Here is a 16,030-nt window from a genome sequence, read left to right as displayed (position 1 = left end):
GTTTAAGTGTTAATGTGATTCAGGAGGAAAAAAAAACAAATATGGACTAGATAGTAGGTAGACCTGGAGCCTACTCCTAGATTCTGTTTCTGTCTAGCTGTGTGGTCTTGAGAAAGTCACTTTACTTCTCTGGGCTCCTTATTCATCTGTGAAATGACATAGCATGAAATAGTGGGGAACACACTAGAAAGGAGAGGCAGTCTGAGTTCTTGTATCAGTTCTGTTGCTAAATAGCTGCTTGACTAAGACATGGAAGTCAGCAAAGCACCCTAATTGTCACTTTCTGAATCTGACACTTTCTCCACCTTTCACAGAGGGGTGTTGTCAGTCTATGAAAATAATGTTAAGAGAAGTGGTTTTTCAAGATAGATAAGTGAGAAAATATGTGTATAGAGGTTTAATTATATAATTAGATTAATTTATTCTGTTAACATTTATTTGGTCCCTTCTAATCTGTGCTAGGCATTGTAGATACTGACTTTAATAAAACATAGTTCTATCTGTTGGGGAGCAATGGGAGTAATAAATATACATGTATACAGATTTTACATATTTTTATATATATATAAAATAGTAAGGTGTGAGATAAGTACTGAAGTCAATCTGTAAAGTGTCATGAGGATAATTACTTATTTTGGCCTGAAAGATTAGCATGGAATTGGATTTATATGGCTAGATATTAGCATGTGTTATTCAAATTATGAGCAGTAATTCAATTTATATATTATCCGAGTTTCTAAAATATAAAAAAAATTATTCTGGAAAAATGTTGAATGTGTTGACTCCAGTCTTAAGTGCTAAGTGCTTTCTTTGTGGTGGGTCTTTTGTTTTGTTTTTGAGATGTAATTCACATACCATAAAACACCATTTAAATAAAGTTTATGATTTAATGGTTTTTAGTGTATTCACAAAATTGATCAATTTTCAGAATATTTCCTTTGCCAAAAAGAAACCCTGTACTCATTAGCATTTACTCCCCATTCTCCCCCTCCTCCAGCCTTTGCCAATCACGAATTAGCTTTCTGTCTCTATCAATTTGCCTGTTTTTGACATTCCATAAATGGAAGCATACAATATGGTTTTTTTTTGTGTATGTCTTCTTAGCATAACATTTTCAAGGTTCATTTATCAGTTGATGGACTTGGGTTGTTTCCATCTTTTGGCGATTATGAATGATGGTGCTATCAACATTCCTGTGCAAATTTTGTATGTAAATATTCATTCCTTTTGGGTGTGTACCTAGGAGTGGAACTGCTGCTGGGTCATTTGCTAACCCTACCTTTATCATTTTGAGGAACTGCCAAACTGTTTTCCAGAGTGGTCACACCATGTTTCAATCCCACTAGCATGTGTAATAAATTTTATTTCTCCACATCCTTACCAGCACTTGTCATGTCTATTTATTGTAGCCATCCTAGTGGATGTGAAGTATGTCTCTCACTGTGGTTTTGATTTACATTTTCCTAATGACTCATGATGTTAAGCAAATTTTCATGTGTTTATTGACCATTTATATGTCTTGTTTGGAGAAGTTCTTTGCCCATTTTTTAAAATGGATTATTTGTCTATATTTTTGAGTTGAAAGGGTTCTTTATATATTTTGGATCCAAATTCCTTATTAGATATATGATTTGCAAATATCTTTTTTTTCTCATTCTGGGGGTTAAATTTTCACTTTCTTGATAGTGTTCTTTGAGGCATGAAACATTTTAGCCTTCATGAAATCTAGCTATCCATTTTTTTTTTTTCTGGCTTGTGCTTTTGGTGTCATAGCTAAGAAATCACTGCCTAATTTATCACAAAGATTTACATTTATGTTTTCTTTTCAGAGTTTTGTAATTTTAGCTGTTATGTTTTGGTCTTTGATCAATTTTTAGTTAAATTTCGCATATAATGGGATGTGGGGGTCCATCTTTTGCATGTGAATATCCAGTTTGATGTAGCACCATTTGTTTAAAAGACTTTTTTCTCCTTTGAATGCTCTTGGCACCCTTGTCAAAAATCAGTTGACCATAGACACATGAGCTTATGTACTTTCAGTTCTCTTCCACTGACATTCCGTTGTCTTTCTTTATGGCAGTACCGCACTGTGTTGATTACTGGTACTTTATACTAATTTTGAAATCAGGAAGTGTAGGCTCTGCATTCTTGTTCTTGTTTTTCTAGGTTGACTTGGCTATTCTGTTTTTCTTATATTTCCATATGAATTTTAGGATCACCTGTCAGTTTCTGAAAGGGAAAAAAAAAACAGCTTGGATTTTGGTAAGGATTGATCTGTAGATCACTTTGGGGAGTATTGCCATCTTAACAATATTAAGCCGTTTTGTCCATGAACATGGGATGCCTTTCTCTATATTTAGATTTTCTTTAATTTGTTTCACTGATGTTTTTCAGTTTTCATTGTACAATTCTTGCTCTTTAAGCGTGTTCCTAAAATTTTATTCTTTTTGATGTTATAATAAGTTACATTGGTTTCTTAGTTTCATTTTCTAATTGTTCATTGCTACTTTTTACAACTGATGTTTGATGATTTGATCTCGTGTCTTGCAACCTTGCTAAATCTGTTACTAGCTCTAATTGTGTGTGTGTGGATTCCTTAGGATTTTCTGTATATAAGCTCATGCCATCTGTGAACAGAGTTTTTTTTCTTTCTTTTCCATCTGGATATCTTTTCTGTCTTTTCCTTGCCTACTTTCCCTGGCAAGGACCTCTGTACAATGTTGAAAAGAATTGGGGAGAGCAGACATCCTCATCTTTCTTCTGTACTTAGCTTTCAGTCTTCCACCATTGAGTGTGATGTTAGCTGTGAGTTTTTTTCAGAATGGCTTTTATCAGTGTGACAGAGTTTCCTTCTCTTCTGAGTTTGTTGAGTGTTTTTATTATGGAATGGTGTTGGGTTTTACAAATGCATTTTCCTCATCTGTGGAGAATATCATGTGGTCTTTGTCCTTTATTATATTGCTGTGGTTTTTTATTACATTGATTGATTTTCATGTTGAGCCAAGATTTCATTCCTGGTATAAATCCCAAGCATGGTATATAATCCTTTTTGCATCTTGCTAGATTTGATTTGTTGATATTTTGTTGAAGATATCATGTGTGTATTTGCAGGAGATTTTGGTCTATCGTTTACTTTTCTTGACATGTATTTATCTGGTTTTGCTCTCAGGGTAATACTGGCTTAATAGAATGAGGTAGGAAGTGTTTTCTACCGTTTTTTTAAGTGTTTATGAAGAATGGGTGCTCATATTTGTTTTAACATTTGGTAGAATTCTCCAGTAAAGCCATCTGGTCCTGGACTTCTGTACACGTGTGAGAAGGTTTTCGATTTCCAATTCAATCTCTTTACTTGTTATGGGTATATTCAGACTATTTCTTCTTGAGTCAATGTCCATAGTTTTTATCTTTGTAGAAATTTGTTCATTTCATCCAGATTACTTAATATAACATAAAATTTTTCATAGTATTTCTTTGCAAATCCTTTTTATTTCTGTAATGGCAGCAGTAATGTTTCCTCATTCTTTCCTGATTTTAGCAATTTGAATCTTCTATTTTTTTTCTTAGTCTAGCTAAAAGTTTGTTGATTTTGTTTATCTTTTTCAAGGAACCTACTTTTGATTTCATTGATGTTTTCTATTGTTTCCCATCATTTCGTTTTGTAACATACTTCCTTATACATCAGCGGCTCTCCGAGTAGTTTGGGATCCCTTAGCTTCTCTCAGCCAATCCTTCAAATTAATATTGTTTTCATAATAATATCATAATATCCTTTAGCAGGTCCTTGAAGTTAATATTTTTTTTTCATAATAATATCAAGACTTGTACTCTTCAGCATTATGATTTTGAAGTAGAGATGAGAATCTAGATATTTTTTATTTAGCCAGACATTAAAGAGTTTGCAAAGATGTAAAACAGTGCTATTATTTTCACTAAATTTTTTTTGGAGGGGAAATATAGTTATTTTTTATTTAAAAATATACTGTGCATAGTGGCATATCTTCCTTTTTTAAAATGAACTATTAAATCTCTTAACTGGAGATTTTTACCAAAAAAGCCCTTAGAAGTCTTCAGTGATTTTTTAGTAGTGTAAAGGGGCCTGTGATCAAAAAGTTTTAGGGGCACCTGGGTGGCTCAGTTGGTTGAGCGTCTGACTTGGGCTCATGTCATGATCTCATGGTTCATGAGTTTGAGCCCCGTGTTGGTCTCTGTGCTGACAGCTCAGAGCCTGGAGACTGCTTCGGATTCTGTGTCTCCCTTTCTCTCTGTTCCTCTCTGCTCACACTGTTTCTCCCTCAAAAATAAATAAAGATTTAAAAAAAAAAAAGTTTTAAAGCTGCTATTTATCTTTAGTCTTAAAAAAAAATTATGATTTGGATATTCCTTTTTTGTAGCTAAATAAAATAGAAGAGCCAAATAATTCATTCAGAATTTTAGATGTAAGAGCCAGGATTTAAAACTGAATTTTTAATATTTCAGAATTTGTGCCCTTTTAAAATTATAATACTGTGCCCTTTGCATTATTGTGAATACCTAATTATTTGACTTTTCTTTTTTTTCCTACATTATTTCATACTCAGATTTCTCAGGATTTAAAACAAGCTAATTAGTCAGTTTTTTAGAGTATTTTCTCAGAACTGTGTGGTGAGATGTTAGATGCTATAAATATAGTTTTTCTCAGACTGTATAATGATTCTTTGGCATTTCCTCAACAGTGAGATGTGTCATGGGAATGCTGAAAAAGAGAATTAGGGATGAGAAGACCAATGTCCGGAAGTCTGCACTCCAGGTGTGAGTTTTTCTAGGTATTCTTGAATGTGCTCTTTTTTCAAGCACTAAAGATCTGGAAATATTTCATAAAAATTTTGCCATGCTCATTATTTAACTTGTTTTTCACCTAACATTTGTTCATTTTGATCCCATTGTATGTATAAATTACAGAGATGAACTAAAAGGTTTATCTGTTTTTAAAATTCCTGCTGGGTTGTTGACTTTAAGAATTGCATATTTTGGGGCACCTGGATGGCTCAGTTGGTTAAGCATCCGACTTTGGTTCAGGTCGTGATCTTGCGGTTTGTGAGTTCAGGCCCTGGGACAGGCTCTGTGCTGACAGGTCAGAGCCTGGAGCCTGTTTCGGATTCTGTGTTTCCCTCTCTCTCTATGGCCCTCCCGCACTGGTGCGCTCGCTCTCTCTCTCTCTCTCTCTCTCTCTTTCAAAAATAAACATTAAAAATTTTTTTTAATACAAAAATTTTTAAAAGAATTACATATTTATATTCTTAATTTCTCATTTTAGAATAGGGATTCTTAATCTGGGGACCATGAATGAATTTTAATAGGGTGCATGTAACCCCCAAAATGGTCTGTAAATGCTTGTTTATATAAATGTATGTCAGACTTTCTCCAGAGAGAGGCCTGAGCTTTCATCAGATTCTGAAAAGGTGGGATGTTACTGGGTGGAGGGATGGATCTGTACCTCAGAAATGTTAAGAACCACAGACTTAAGTCTTATTTTTGTCTACAGTGTGTCTTTTTTCTATACATAAGTCTTTTTTCTATACATAATTCATGTTACATATGCTTCTTCTAGGTATTAGTGAGTATTTTGAAACACTGTGACATCTTGGGTATGAAAGAAGAGCTATTGCTTCTGCAGGACCAGTGTCGGGACCCTGCAGTGTCTGTCCGAAAGCAGGCCTTACAGTCTCTTACTGAACTTCTCATGGTGAGAGACAGTGTGTTTTTACATTAAAAATAATTCAGCATACAGGGTGCCTGGGGGGCTCAGTTGGTTAAGTGCCCGATTCTTGATTTTGGCTCAGGTCATGATCTCAGGGTCATGAGTTCGAGTCCTGTGTCTAGGCTCCATGCCCAGTGGAGCTTGCTTAAGTTTCTCTCTCCCTCTCCCTCTCCCTCTCCCTCTCCCTCTCCCTCTCCCTCTACACTGCCCCCTGTTCACCCCTCCTCCTTCTCACACGTATGTAACTTTCTCTCTTTCTCTCTCTCTCTCTCTCCCTCTCTCTATCTCTATCTCTCTCTTTGTCTCTCTCACACACACACACACTAAATAAATAAATAAATAAATAAATAAATAAATCAGCCTAATAATTGCCTTTTGCAAAATATTAAATTGACTATTGGAAATTCTACCAGGTCTACTGAAGGACTATACAGTGGAAGAGAAGAGGTATGTTTCAATTACATATGATTATGTCTCATGTTAATATAATTATGGACTCATGCTAGAGCATGCTAGTGATTAGCCTTTTCTTGACTTCAGCTTAAATCTCACATAGAAATATGAGTGGTAAAATAGATTTGGTTAGGCCAGAGGCCTAGATTAATTTTTGAACATTAAGACCTATTAGATGATACTGTCAAAATAGCAGATCCACTAATCCAATATATAATTTATGTCTGCCAAATAATGAGCTTTTGAAGAATTTTTAAAGCCTGTTTATTTCTTTATTTTGTGATAGAAAGCATTAAACAATGCATACTTTGACTTCCTCTGTCAGCATCTATTTTAATTTCTCTTTGGGATAAATATTTTTTATTTGCTCTTGATCTTAAATTATCAGGGCACCTGGGTGGCTCAGTTGGTTCAGCGTCTGACTTTGGCTCGGGTCATGGTCTCACCATTAATGAGTTTGAGCCCTGCGTCCGGCTCTGTGCTAACAGCTCGGAGCCTGGAGCCTGCTTCGGATTCTGTGTCTCCTTTCCTCTCTGCCCCTCCCTGGCTCTTGCTCACTCACTCTCTCTCTCTCAAAAATAAATAAATATTAAAAAAAATAATGTAATTACCAAAAAGTGCTGATTTACTGTAATAATACAGTAATGACTGTCTAAGTTTAAAATTTCAGTATTCACTGATATACAGTAACTGGAGATTGAACTTTGTTTTAATATATATTTCAAGTGTTGATTTTTTTTTTCACTTGTTTATTTGTACTTGTGTGTGTGACCACACACAAGTCTCAAAACATTGACCACAGCCTCACTGATACATGTTTAGACTTCTGCTAGCATCAGACTTCTTTATGATTTCATGATGTTTAATTCCTAAGGCCCAGCCTGGATGTGTCCAGATACAGAAAGCCTGGCTAACAGGGATCATTCCAGCTGTGATGGACTGTGAGAGCACTGTGCAGGAAAAGGCTCTGGAATGCCTTGACCAGCTCCTGTTGCAGAACATTAAGCATTATAATAAATTCCATACTGGAGACAACAGCCAGGTACTGGCTTGGGCACTTCTTACTCTCCTTAGTACAGAAAACCAGGAACTGAGGTATGTTAATTGTGTGATTTGTTTTCCTTATAGAAAGCCATAAAAGTTGTTATTAAAATTTCTGTATTAGGGGTACCTGGGTGGCTCAGTGAGTTTAGTATATGACTCTTGATTTTAGCTCAGGTCATGATCTCATGGTCATGGGATTGAGCCCTGCATAGGATTCTGTGCTGACAGTGCAGAGCCTGCTTAGGATTCTCTCCCTCTGTCTGCCCTTCCTCCTCTTGCACATGTGCACGCTCTCTGACCCTCTCTCAAAATAAAAAAATAAACATTTTTTTAAAAATATTTCTGTATTGATCTTGGAAAATCAGCTTTCCAAATTACTTAGTATATGTGAAGACTCGATTTTGGTCTTTTTTTTTTTTTTTTTTTTTTTTTTTTTTTTGACCCAATTCAAATCTAGCATTTTCATGATGACAATTTTCTGTGAAGCCTTTGATCTCCTCCTTTGCTTTTCTCTGAGTGATTTTAGTTTTAATTGATGTCTTAATATATAGTAGAAAGCACTGATGGATATGATGTATTAATATTAACTTTCTATAATACTAGTTTTTATGAAAGATGACTTCTTAGTTCTTAGAAATTAAACTTCTGACATTTTATTGGATTAGTTGACTTAATACCACTGCAGTATTCTTTCCCGTTAGATAACATTTGCCGAGTGTACACTACACAGTGAACACTGTAATGAGGAGTTAGCACCTATAACAGTATATTTTAATCTATATTGCAGTAATCTTACAATCAGTTTGACTATTTTTTTCCTTTTTTTTTTATCATGTAGGAAACACTTTCCTATTTATTTACATGTAGTTATGGAGGAATTATCATACAATAGAAATGTAATAGATTTTTTTGATCATAAAATACTGTTCTGTGGTCCTGGCAAAAATCACCTAATCTCTCTGAACGTTGGTTTTCCCATTTGTAAGAGCAGCCAGTTGGATTACATGATCTCTTCAGGTCCCTTTTTGTATTAAAACACTATGACTGAAAGCATATTCATTCATTAAATATTTTCTCAGTACCAGCTATATGCTTGGCTGAAATTCTTAGAAGAGAGGAGAATTTAGCTAGCAATAGAATCACTTACTTTTTTGATTTTCTTAGGGACATCTCAATAAGCAACCCCAACATATTAAAATTCAGCATAAAAAGTAGTAGCCATTCTTCACAAAAAAGCAGGAGAGGCCTACTATATATATAGCTCATGAGATGCTGTTGGGAGGTTTATTTCATTTATTTTTATTTTTATAAAACTTTTATACTGGAATATAACATGCATAGAAAAGTATAGTAGGTCAGTACGTAGGTCAGTAAGTATAAAAAAGAAAATATACCCATGTAACTACCTCCCAGGTCAAGAAATAGAACATTGCTAAGCCCAAGTAATACCCTCACACTCCTTCCCATCACTGTCCTTCCCTTGTCAAAGGTAACCACTGCTGTGATTAGTTTCCTCTGTTCTACGACTTTATATAAATGGAATTATGTGGTATATATTCTTTGTGTATCTGACTCCTAATACTCAAAACAATAGAAGGCTCATTCACGTTATCGTGTGTAGCTATAGCATATTCACTTTCATTGCAGTTGTGTGTGTGTGTGTATGATTTAATGAATAAAACATAATTATCCATTCTGTTGATAACTGAGTTGTTTCAATTTTTAAAATATTATATATAATGCTGCTATGGATATTCCTGTACACATCTGTTGATACACAGGTACATGCATTTCTGTTGGTTATATACCCAGGAACAGTATTGTTGAGTACATTTTTAGGCACCTCTAATGGATACTGCAAGAAAGTTTTCCAGAGGGGTCGTACCAATTTATATTGCATTCTAGTAGGTGTGGGATTTATAATGTTCACATTTATGAATTACCTACTCAGGTCTCTAGCCTTCCTTTTATTTTTCTATTTTTATTTTTTTAATGTTTTTATTTATTTTTGAGACAGAGCATGAGCAGGGGAGGGGCAGAGAGAGAGGGAGACACAGAATACGAAGCAGGCTCCAGGCTCTGAGCTGGCAGCACAGAGCCTGACATGGGGCTCGAACTCACGGACTGTGAGATCATGACCTGAGCTGAAGTCGGACACTTAACTGACTAAGCCACCCAGGTGCCCCACTGGCCTTCCTTTTAGACTGTCACTCTTTTGCTTGCTCATCTGAAAGTGTTCACTATATATTCTGTAGACAAGCCATTGTTATATGTATTGCAAATGTCCTTTTCTACCTCATGATTTGCCTTTTTACTCTCCTGATGGTATCTTTTGATGAGTTCATTTTGTCAGTGGTTTTCCTTATGGTTAATATATTTTTTAGAGAAGTACTTTTCCTACCTCAGGGTCATATATTCTCCCATATAATCTAGAAGTTTGTTTTTTTCTTTCTTCCTTTTATGTTTAGGTCTTTAGCTTACCTGCAATTAAGATGTGCCATAGTTTCCTTCACAGGCCTTGTTTTTTATTTTCACATAAGGGAATGTGCTTATATGTATTTGAAGTCAGAAGGAAAGGGGGAGATAGAAAATACTGAGGATGAATGAAAGGAATACTTAGTGGAGTTTCTGAAAAAGAACAATATTATATGAAAGGACTCACTTTATAAGGTAGAAGGAGAGAACTTCAGAAATAAAAGGAAACAAAAAAATACAGGAAGGGGAGCACCTGAGTGGCTCAGTCAGTTGAGTGTCCGACTCAGCTCAGGTCATGATCCCACAGTTTGTGAGTCAGAGCCCCATATCAGGCTCTGAGCTGACAGCTAGGAGCCTGGAGCCTGCTTCAGATTCTGTGTCCCTCTCTCTGCCCCTCCCCCGCTTGCACTCTGTCCCTCTCTCAAAAATAAACATTGAAAAAAAAAATACAAGAAGAAAAGTACAAAGGAGGAAATCATATGAATGCTAGAGCTTCCTCACCTTCTCTTCTCAGTACAGTAATAGAATATTTACTCAGTACAGCAGTGTCAGAGCATTGTACACAGTAGCCAGAAAGGTGGAAATACCCCAGCTGTCCATGGATGAGTGAAAGGACAAACAAAATGTGGTATACGCATACAACAGGATATTTTTCAGCCTAAAAAAGTAACAATGTTGATGCATGCTACACTATGGATGAACCTTGAAAACATGCTGAGTGAAATAGGCCTAATACAAAAGGACAATTAATGATGATTCCACTTATTTGAGATATATAAGATAGTCAAATGCTTAAAGACAAAAAGTAGAAAGGTGCTTATCAGGGGCTGTGGAGAAGGCAATGGGGAGTTACTGTTAAATGGGTACAGAGTTTCAGTATGAGGTGATAACAGAGTTCTGGAGATGGATAATTGCACAACAGTGTGAATGTGCTTAACACCACTGAACTGTACACCTGAAAATGGTTAAAATGGTAAAAACTCTATTATCTATTTTAACAAAAGGAAAAAAAAAAATATTTGCCCAAAGTTAGGAAGGAGAGTATAGAATTAGGGTCTTAAGTGTAAAGAAGTTTTGGAATAACCATTATAGAAAATGAGCTATGGTACAAATTCTCAAAGTGTAATGGATGGATTCATGAGCTCAGACTGTTTTGATCATAATATTAAGATGATATATGCCATTTTTCACTTTTATTCTTTCACAGAAGTACAGTACAGTTTTCTAGAACCGTATGATGATATTGAAGCAAATTGAATGCAGAAGCAGTTACAGTAATGCACCTGTCTTCTATTTAAGCCAGACTTTAAATAGATTTACGAAAGTATAGAGCAATGACACTCTTTTCACCAAGTTTATTTTGTTTTGAGAAAGATTGTTAACTTGTTTTTGTAAAGCAGTGCATCTGTTAACATGTAATTGGCTTATTATTATTTTTAGATTAATAGATAAATATTTTTAAATTTCTCAGTTTTAATTTTGGCACAACAAATATTGATAGATATGATGGCCCACAAAACCAAAGCTCTTCAAGGTGGTCTGTAGGTTTTGAGTTCAAAAGTGCCCAGAAAAAGAAAAAAAAAAGGCACCCATAAATGAAAAAGTATGAGAGCCACTGAACTTGAGAATGAATTTTTCAAAAAGGAGTATTAAGAAATGTGAGGGCTAGCAGAATAGAGTTCTATAAACATTTGTAAACAAAATTTGTGACTTGTTCTTTGATAAACAGAAAGTAACTAGAAACATCAGCGAATGTTCAGGAAAAGAGACTTCACAGAACAGATGAATTTTGAATTTGAATCTTGAAGGTTCATAAGGGGGCAAAAGGGTATGTCCATGTAAAAGAAACAGCTGGTGCAAAGCCATAGAAGCATAAACAGTGTGCACTGTTCAGGAGCCAGAGGATTTCACTGCTGGGGAAATAGGGCTGGCTGGATATAAAATGAAACTGGAGAAGTTAAGCAGAGCCCAGATACTGCAGAGTTGTAACATAGCATTCTGAGAAGTTTGACTTTAGAGAAAACAGAGTGGGCAGGGGGAGGCTGCTGGTGAATATGAAGTGGATGGGTAATACAGGGTTTTATATTTTAGGAAGTGTTAATCTTGAAAATAAAACACCCAGTTATTTTACCAGCAAAATGGGTTTATATGGAAGTAGCACAGAATTGCAATTCGAAACAAGCACACTGTGACAAACCACAAGAAAATCTGGAAATCAAAGGAAAGAACTGTTCTTCTTAAAAAAGAGAAAGTTGGGAGGGGCTGCTTTGAAGAAAAGTCCATTGAAAGAAAGTGAGAGTTCAAGGTGGCGATGGTTTCTCAATGGCAGAGTTGTGACAGACTCTCATTGGCTGGGCTGTTGCTGGGCAAGAAGAAATCCTTCCTCTTGCTGGAGTAGTAAAGGGCAGCTTGTTTGTTCCTCTTGGGTATGGGAGTCCTATCCCTTCCTGTTGGGTTTGCAGTTGATGACCAGTGGTAGGCATGAGAGCTCGCCATGCTGGCCTCCCAGCTCCACTGCCAGTGAGGTTTCCTCTATTCAGTTTCACAGGAAGGGTAGCAAAGGTGCTTATGTTGGGTGACCAGGAGCTGACTAGAATCTAAGAAAACAGGCTACCACTGAAGTGATTTAAGTTAAAGGTGATGAGGGCCTGCATCAAGGATAAGGCAGTGGGCATGAAGAGAATGGGGTATATTTAAAGATGTTTAACAAGGGGAAGTACAGAGGTGGTAAAGGTTTGATTTGAGGGTTGAAAGAGATCAGTGTACTTCCTCTACTCAGGTTGCTCACAGTCTAGTGGAAAGAGACCAAATAAATTCACAGTTTTGGTAGACTTTTAGGAGCAAAGAGGGAGGGCATAGAGCAGTTTGGTAGTTTTTTGTCTTTGTTTTTGTTTGTTAATCTTTTTCCTTGTTTTAGCTATTAATGGTGGCAAGAGGTGAATTATTCCCAGAAGTGGAATAAATAGAAATTAACCAGGCAGCCATAATAGAGTTTCCAGACAGAAAATAACAATGCAAAGGCTTAGAGGCCTGAAGGCTCCATGAGGCTATCCAAAATAACTGGTCAATGGGATTACTGTTGACTGAGGTATGGAAAGCAAAGGCAGGAGATGGAGCCCAATTTAAATGTGTGCTTGCAATGCTTTGACATGTCTGAGTGGAGAGCTTTTGGTAATGGATGAGATCACCCAGCGTTCAGTTGTAGATAAGAGAAGAGGACTAAGAATAGAACTTTTCAAAATCAGCCATAAGAGTGATTTGAAAAAAGGAATTAGTGAAGGGAAAAGAACAGAGATCCAATAAGTAGACCAGAGTACAAGGGCAGAGAGAATGGTCAATAATGTCTAGTAGAGGTCATGGAAAATGGAGACTAAAGAGAGTGGATTGATTTTGATACTAAGATAGAGGTCAGTGGTGCCGTACAAAAGACACAGGTTGCTCTCTATTGAAAACATTCTGACTTGGTAGGGAGTGGCTTATGATCAACAATGGGGCTAATTGAGGGGTAAGCTAAATGAGGGAGGCTTTGGAAACTGTTCAACTCATGTGGAAGGGTGTGAGTTGTCCTAAGAGCCAAATTTGAGGTTTCAACTGGAAGTTCAGAGAATTTTTCCCCATTCTGTTCACGTCTTATAGTAAACATTACTTAATATTTTGTGTGATTCTTTTTAATAAATTTTAAAATATTTACTGATTCCATGTGTTGTTTTTGGACCATAATCATATATGAGTTATGAGTTATCTGCAGTAAAACTCTAGATGTTTATAGACAGATTTTTTAACAATAGGTAATTTATTAAAACAATTTATATGGGCATGCTTATTGTATATAGATGTGTTTATTTTGTTACAGTTGCCTTCTGATGCTTTTAGAATTCCTTTTTTTTTTTTTTTTCATTTAATGAGAAAGTGTTGGGGTGTGTACGCAATGTGTGATCACATGTGTGTTCCTAGCAGTCTAAGAAAAATTAATTGTGGGAAGAAGTGTATTTTTCACTTTACTTAGATATATAACACTGCATTTGTGCCATGGGTAATGTTTTCTCATCCAGTGCTGTGGGAGGAAGTCAAATAAATTACTTAAAACAACAAGTGACATAACACAAGCACTTTAATATACCAGAAGTATTTTTTTTTTTGTTTTACTTTTAAAGTGTTTGAAATATGGATTTCTGAATGGTATTGGTGGGTCATGGCAAAGTTTAGCTTGTTTAATATCACCATATTTAAATGCTAGGGTGCCATTTCTATCCATTCCTTCCATTCAAAAAACAACACTGTCTACATTTTTTTTTGTCACTAAAACCCTATAAACTGTGGATGTATTTGTTATTGGTAACCTATCCCTTAATGTTTGTATAGAAATTTGGGAGGGAATGAGGATAAGAAGGGTCTCAAGTGAATTACGAAATTTTATTCTTTGCTTTAAAAAGAAATACTTTAGAAGGGGAGAAATAAATATATCTTATTCTGTGTAATAAAAATTTTAAAGATACCTGATTTGTTATCAAATATGTCACTAGCCAGGAACTTCTGCATTGGCTTTCATGTGCCAGGGGAGTCCTGGAGCAGCAGAAGTTGATAACCTTTCACTGAGGGCTGTTCTGAACAGTTTTGTATATTTACAGTTACAATTCTGCTTTCCCATCTTTTTTCCAGCCGCTATTTAAATAAGGCTTTTCATATCTGGTCCAAGAAAGAGAAATTCTCATCCAGTTTTATAAACAATGTGATATCCTACACTGGCACAGAACATTCTGCACCAGCCTGGATGCTGCTTTCCAAGATTGCTTGCTCATCACCCAAGCTGGACTATACCAAAATAATAGAGTCCTGGGAGAAAATCAGCAGGTTTGCATGCTTATAATATAGTTGTTGATAGACACTAAAGATTCTTGGAAACAAAGCTCATGCCTTAAGGAAGTGGGCGTTTCCTAACTGTTTGTATACACAGGTCTTTAAATTCTGGCATAAAAACAAACATGAAAAATAAGAATCAGTTTTAAGCTTTCAGTTTTACCCTTTGTCCAAGTAAATTAAGTGCCTTAATGCTCCTACAACTTGACTCCTAAACCATGCTTCCTTACATTCCTCCAGTGTTAACAATCCAGAGAGTATTTTGTTGGTGGCAGTGTTTATTTGTATGTTGATATTCCTTATGCCCTTTTCCTAGTCAACAGAATCCCAATCCAAACACCTTAGGACATATTTTATGTGTTATTGGGCATATCGCAAAGCATCTTCCTAAGAGCATGCGGGACAAGGTGACTGGTGAGTGTGTATTGGGGAATCTTGAAAAAGCTTTGCCTCTCACTTTAAATATATTTTAAGCAGTTAAATTTTGAGGGTTTTAATTTCTTTTTAGATGTGGTCAAGTGTAAGCTGAATGGATTCCAGTGGTCTCTAGAGTTGATCAGCTCAGCTGTTGATACTTTGCAAAGACTCTGTAGAGCATCTGCAGAGACACCAATGGAGGAACAGGTACACTAGAAATTCTCCTGGATATGTTTGTTGTTTATCTGTACTTGGACATGTTACTCTGTTGTTAAGTTTGAGGAGTGTTCTCGGTGGAGAACCTATAAGAAATGGGTAGTCCCCAGCAGCTGATACTACAAGGAAACATTTATGTGACAAGCAGTTGACATTCTCTGAGAAGATCTTGGCTACTCGTGACACACGGTTCCCTCAGGAAGTCACCACCTTGGTTCTGGGTACAAGTGCCTTCTAGGAAGGCATGCCTTCTGGGCATATATTTTCTAACGAAAACTGCGCAGCTATTTTTTAACAAGTTGTAGCCTGGATGCTTACAATAGCTTTGTATCTCCTCCTCCTTCACTTCTACCTCATCCAAGAAGCTTAACCAATGATTCTCCACCTAGGCAGGGCGTTCCCTCGAGATCAGAAGATTTCTGATCATTTGATAGGTCATTCTCCTGGAAAATACCTGTCCTGTTACTAGAAGGCTAAGTTACTCTAACACCTCTTGCTTTATCAGAGCCTACAACTGATGTTCTCTACAGATGCATACACACAAATCCAAACCAGGGTTTTGTGTGAGACAGAGCATTACTTTGACTCCTTAAAAAGGTATCCATATCAGTTTTAATAATAAATTATCTTACTGCCATGTATCCTATTTTTATCATGAAATATACTCCTAGACAAAGCTAATCATAATGAAAAATTTTAGGGCTCAGGTGATAAATGATGATTTTAGAAGCCAAAGGTTAATTTAAATAATCGCTGGAATATATTTAAGTTTCCCAGAATAAAAATACCTTTGCTTCATCTGAGCTACCCAGCTACATTCCTTTGCTTCCT

At 36.1% G+C, this 16,030-nt stretch overlaps 1 protein-coding gene across 2 annotated transcripts in view; it reads left to right on the top strand.

The window, feature by feature from the left end:
- The window catches only part of NCAPD3 (non-SMC condensin II complex subunit D3), a 65,302-nt gene that overhangs the window by 22,168 nt on the left and 27,104 nt on the right, over positions 1 to 16,030 (top strand). For both annotated transcript variants that reach the window (XM_042906095.1, XM_042906094.1), the window contains exons 15-20: positions 4,713 to 4,786; positions 5,588 to 5,722; positions 7,065 to 7,285; positions 14,369 to 14,560; positions 14,883 to 14,980; positions 15,075 to 15,190. In XM_042906095.1, coding sequence (XP_042762029.1) covers positions 4,713 to 4,786; positions 5,588 to 5,722; positions 7,065 to 7,285; positions 14,369 to 14,560; positions 14,883 to 14,980; positions 15,075 to 15,190 — 836 coding nt within the window. The remainder of the gene's footprint in view (positions 1 to 4,712; positions 4,787 to 5,587; positions 5,723 to 7,064; positions 7,286 to 14,368; positions 14,561 to 14,882; positions 14,981 to 15,074; positions 15,191 to 16,030) is intronic.

This window comes from Panthera leo, chromosome D1 (genome assembly GCF_018350215.1).
Source record: "Panthera leo isolate Ple1 chromosome D1, P.leo_Ple1_pat1.1, whole genome shotgun sequence".
Classification (NCBI taxonomy): domain Eukaryota; kingdom Metazoa; phylum Chordata; class Mammalia; order Carnivora; family Felidae; genus Panthera; species Panthera leo.
The sequence above is the reverse complement of the archived record's forward strand: the minus strand, read 5'-3'. Positions and strand labels throughout refer to the sequence as shown.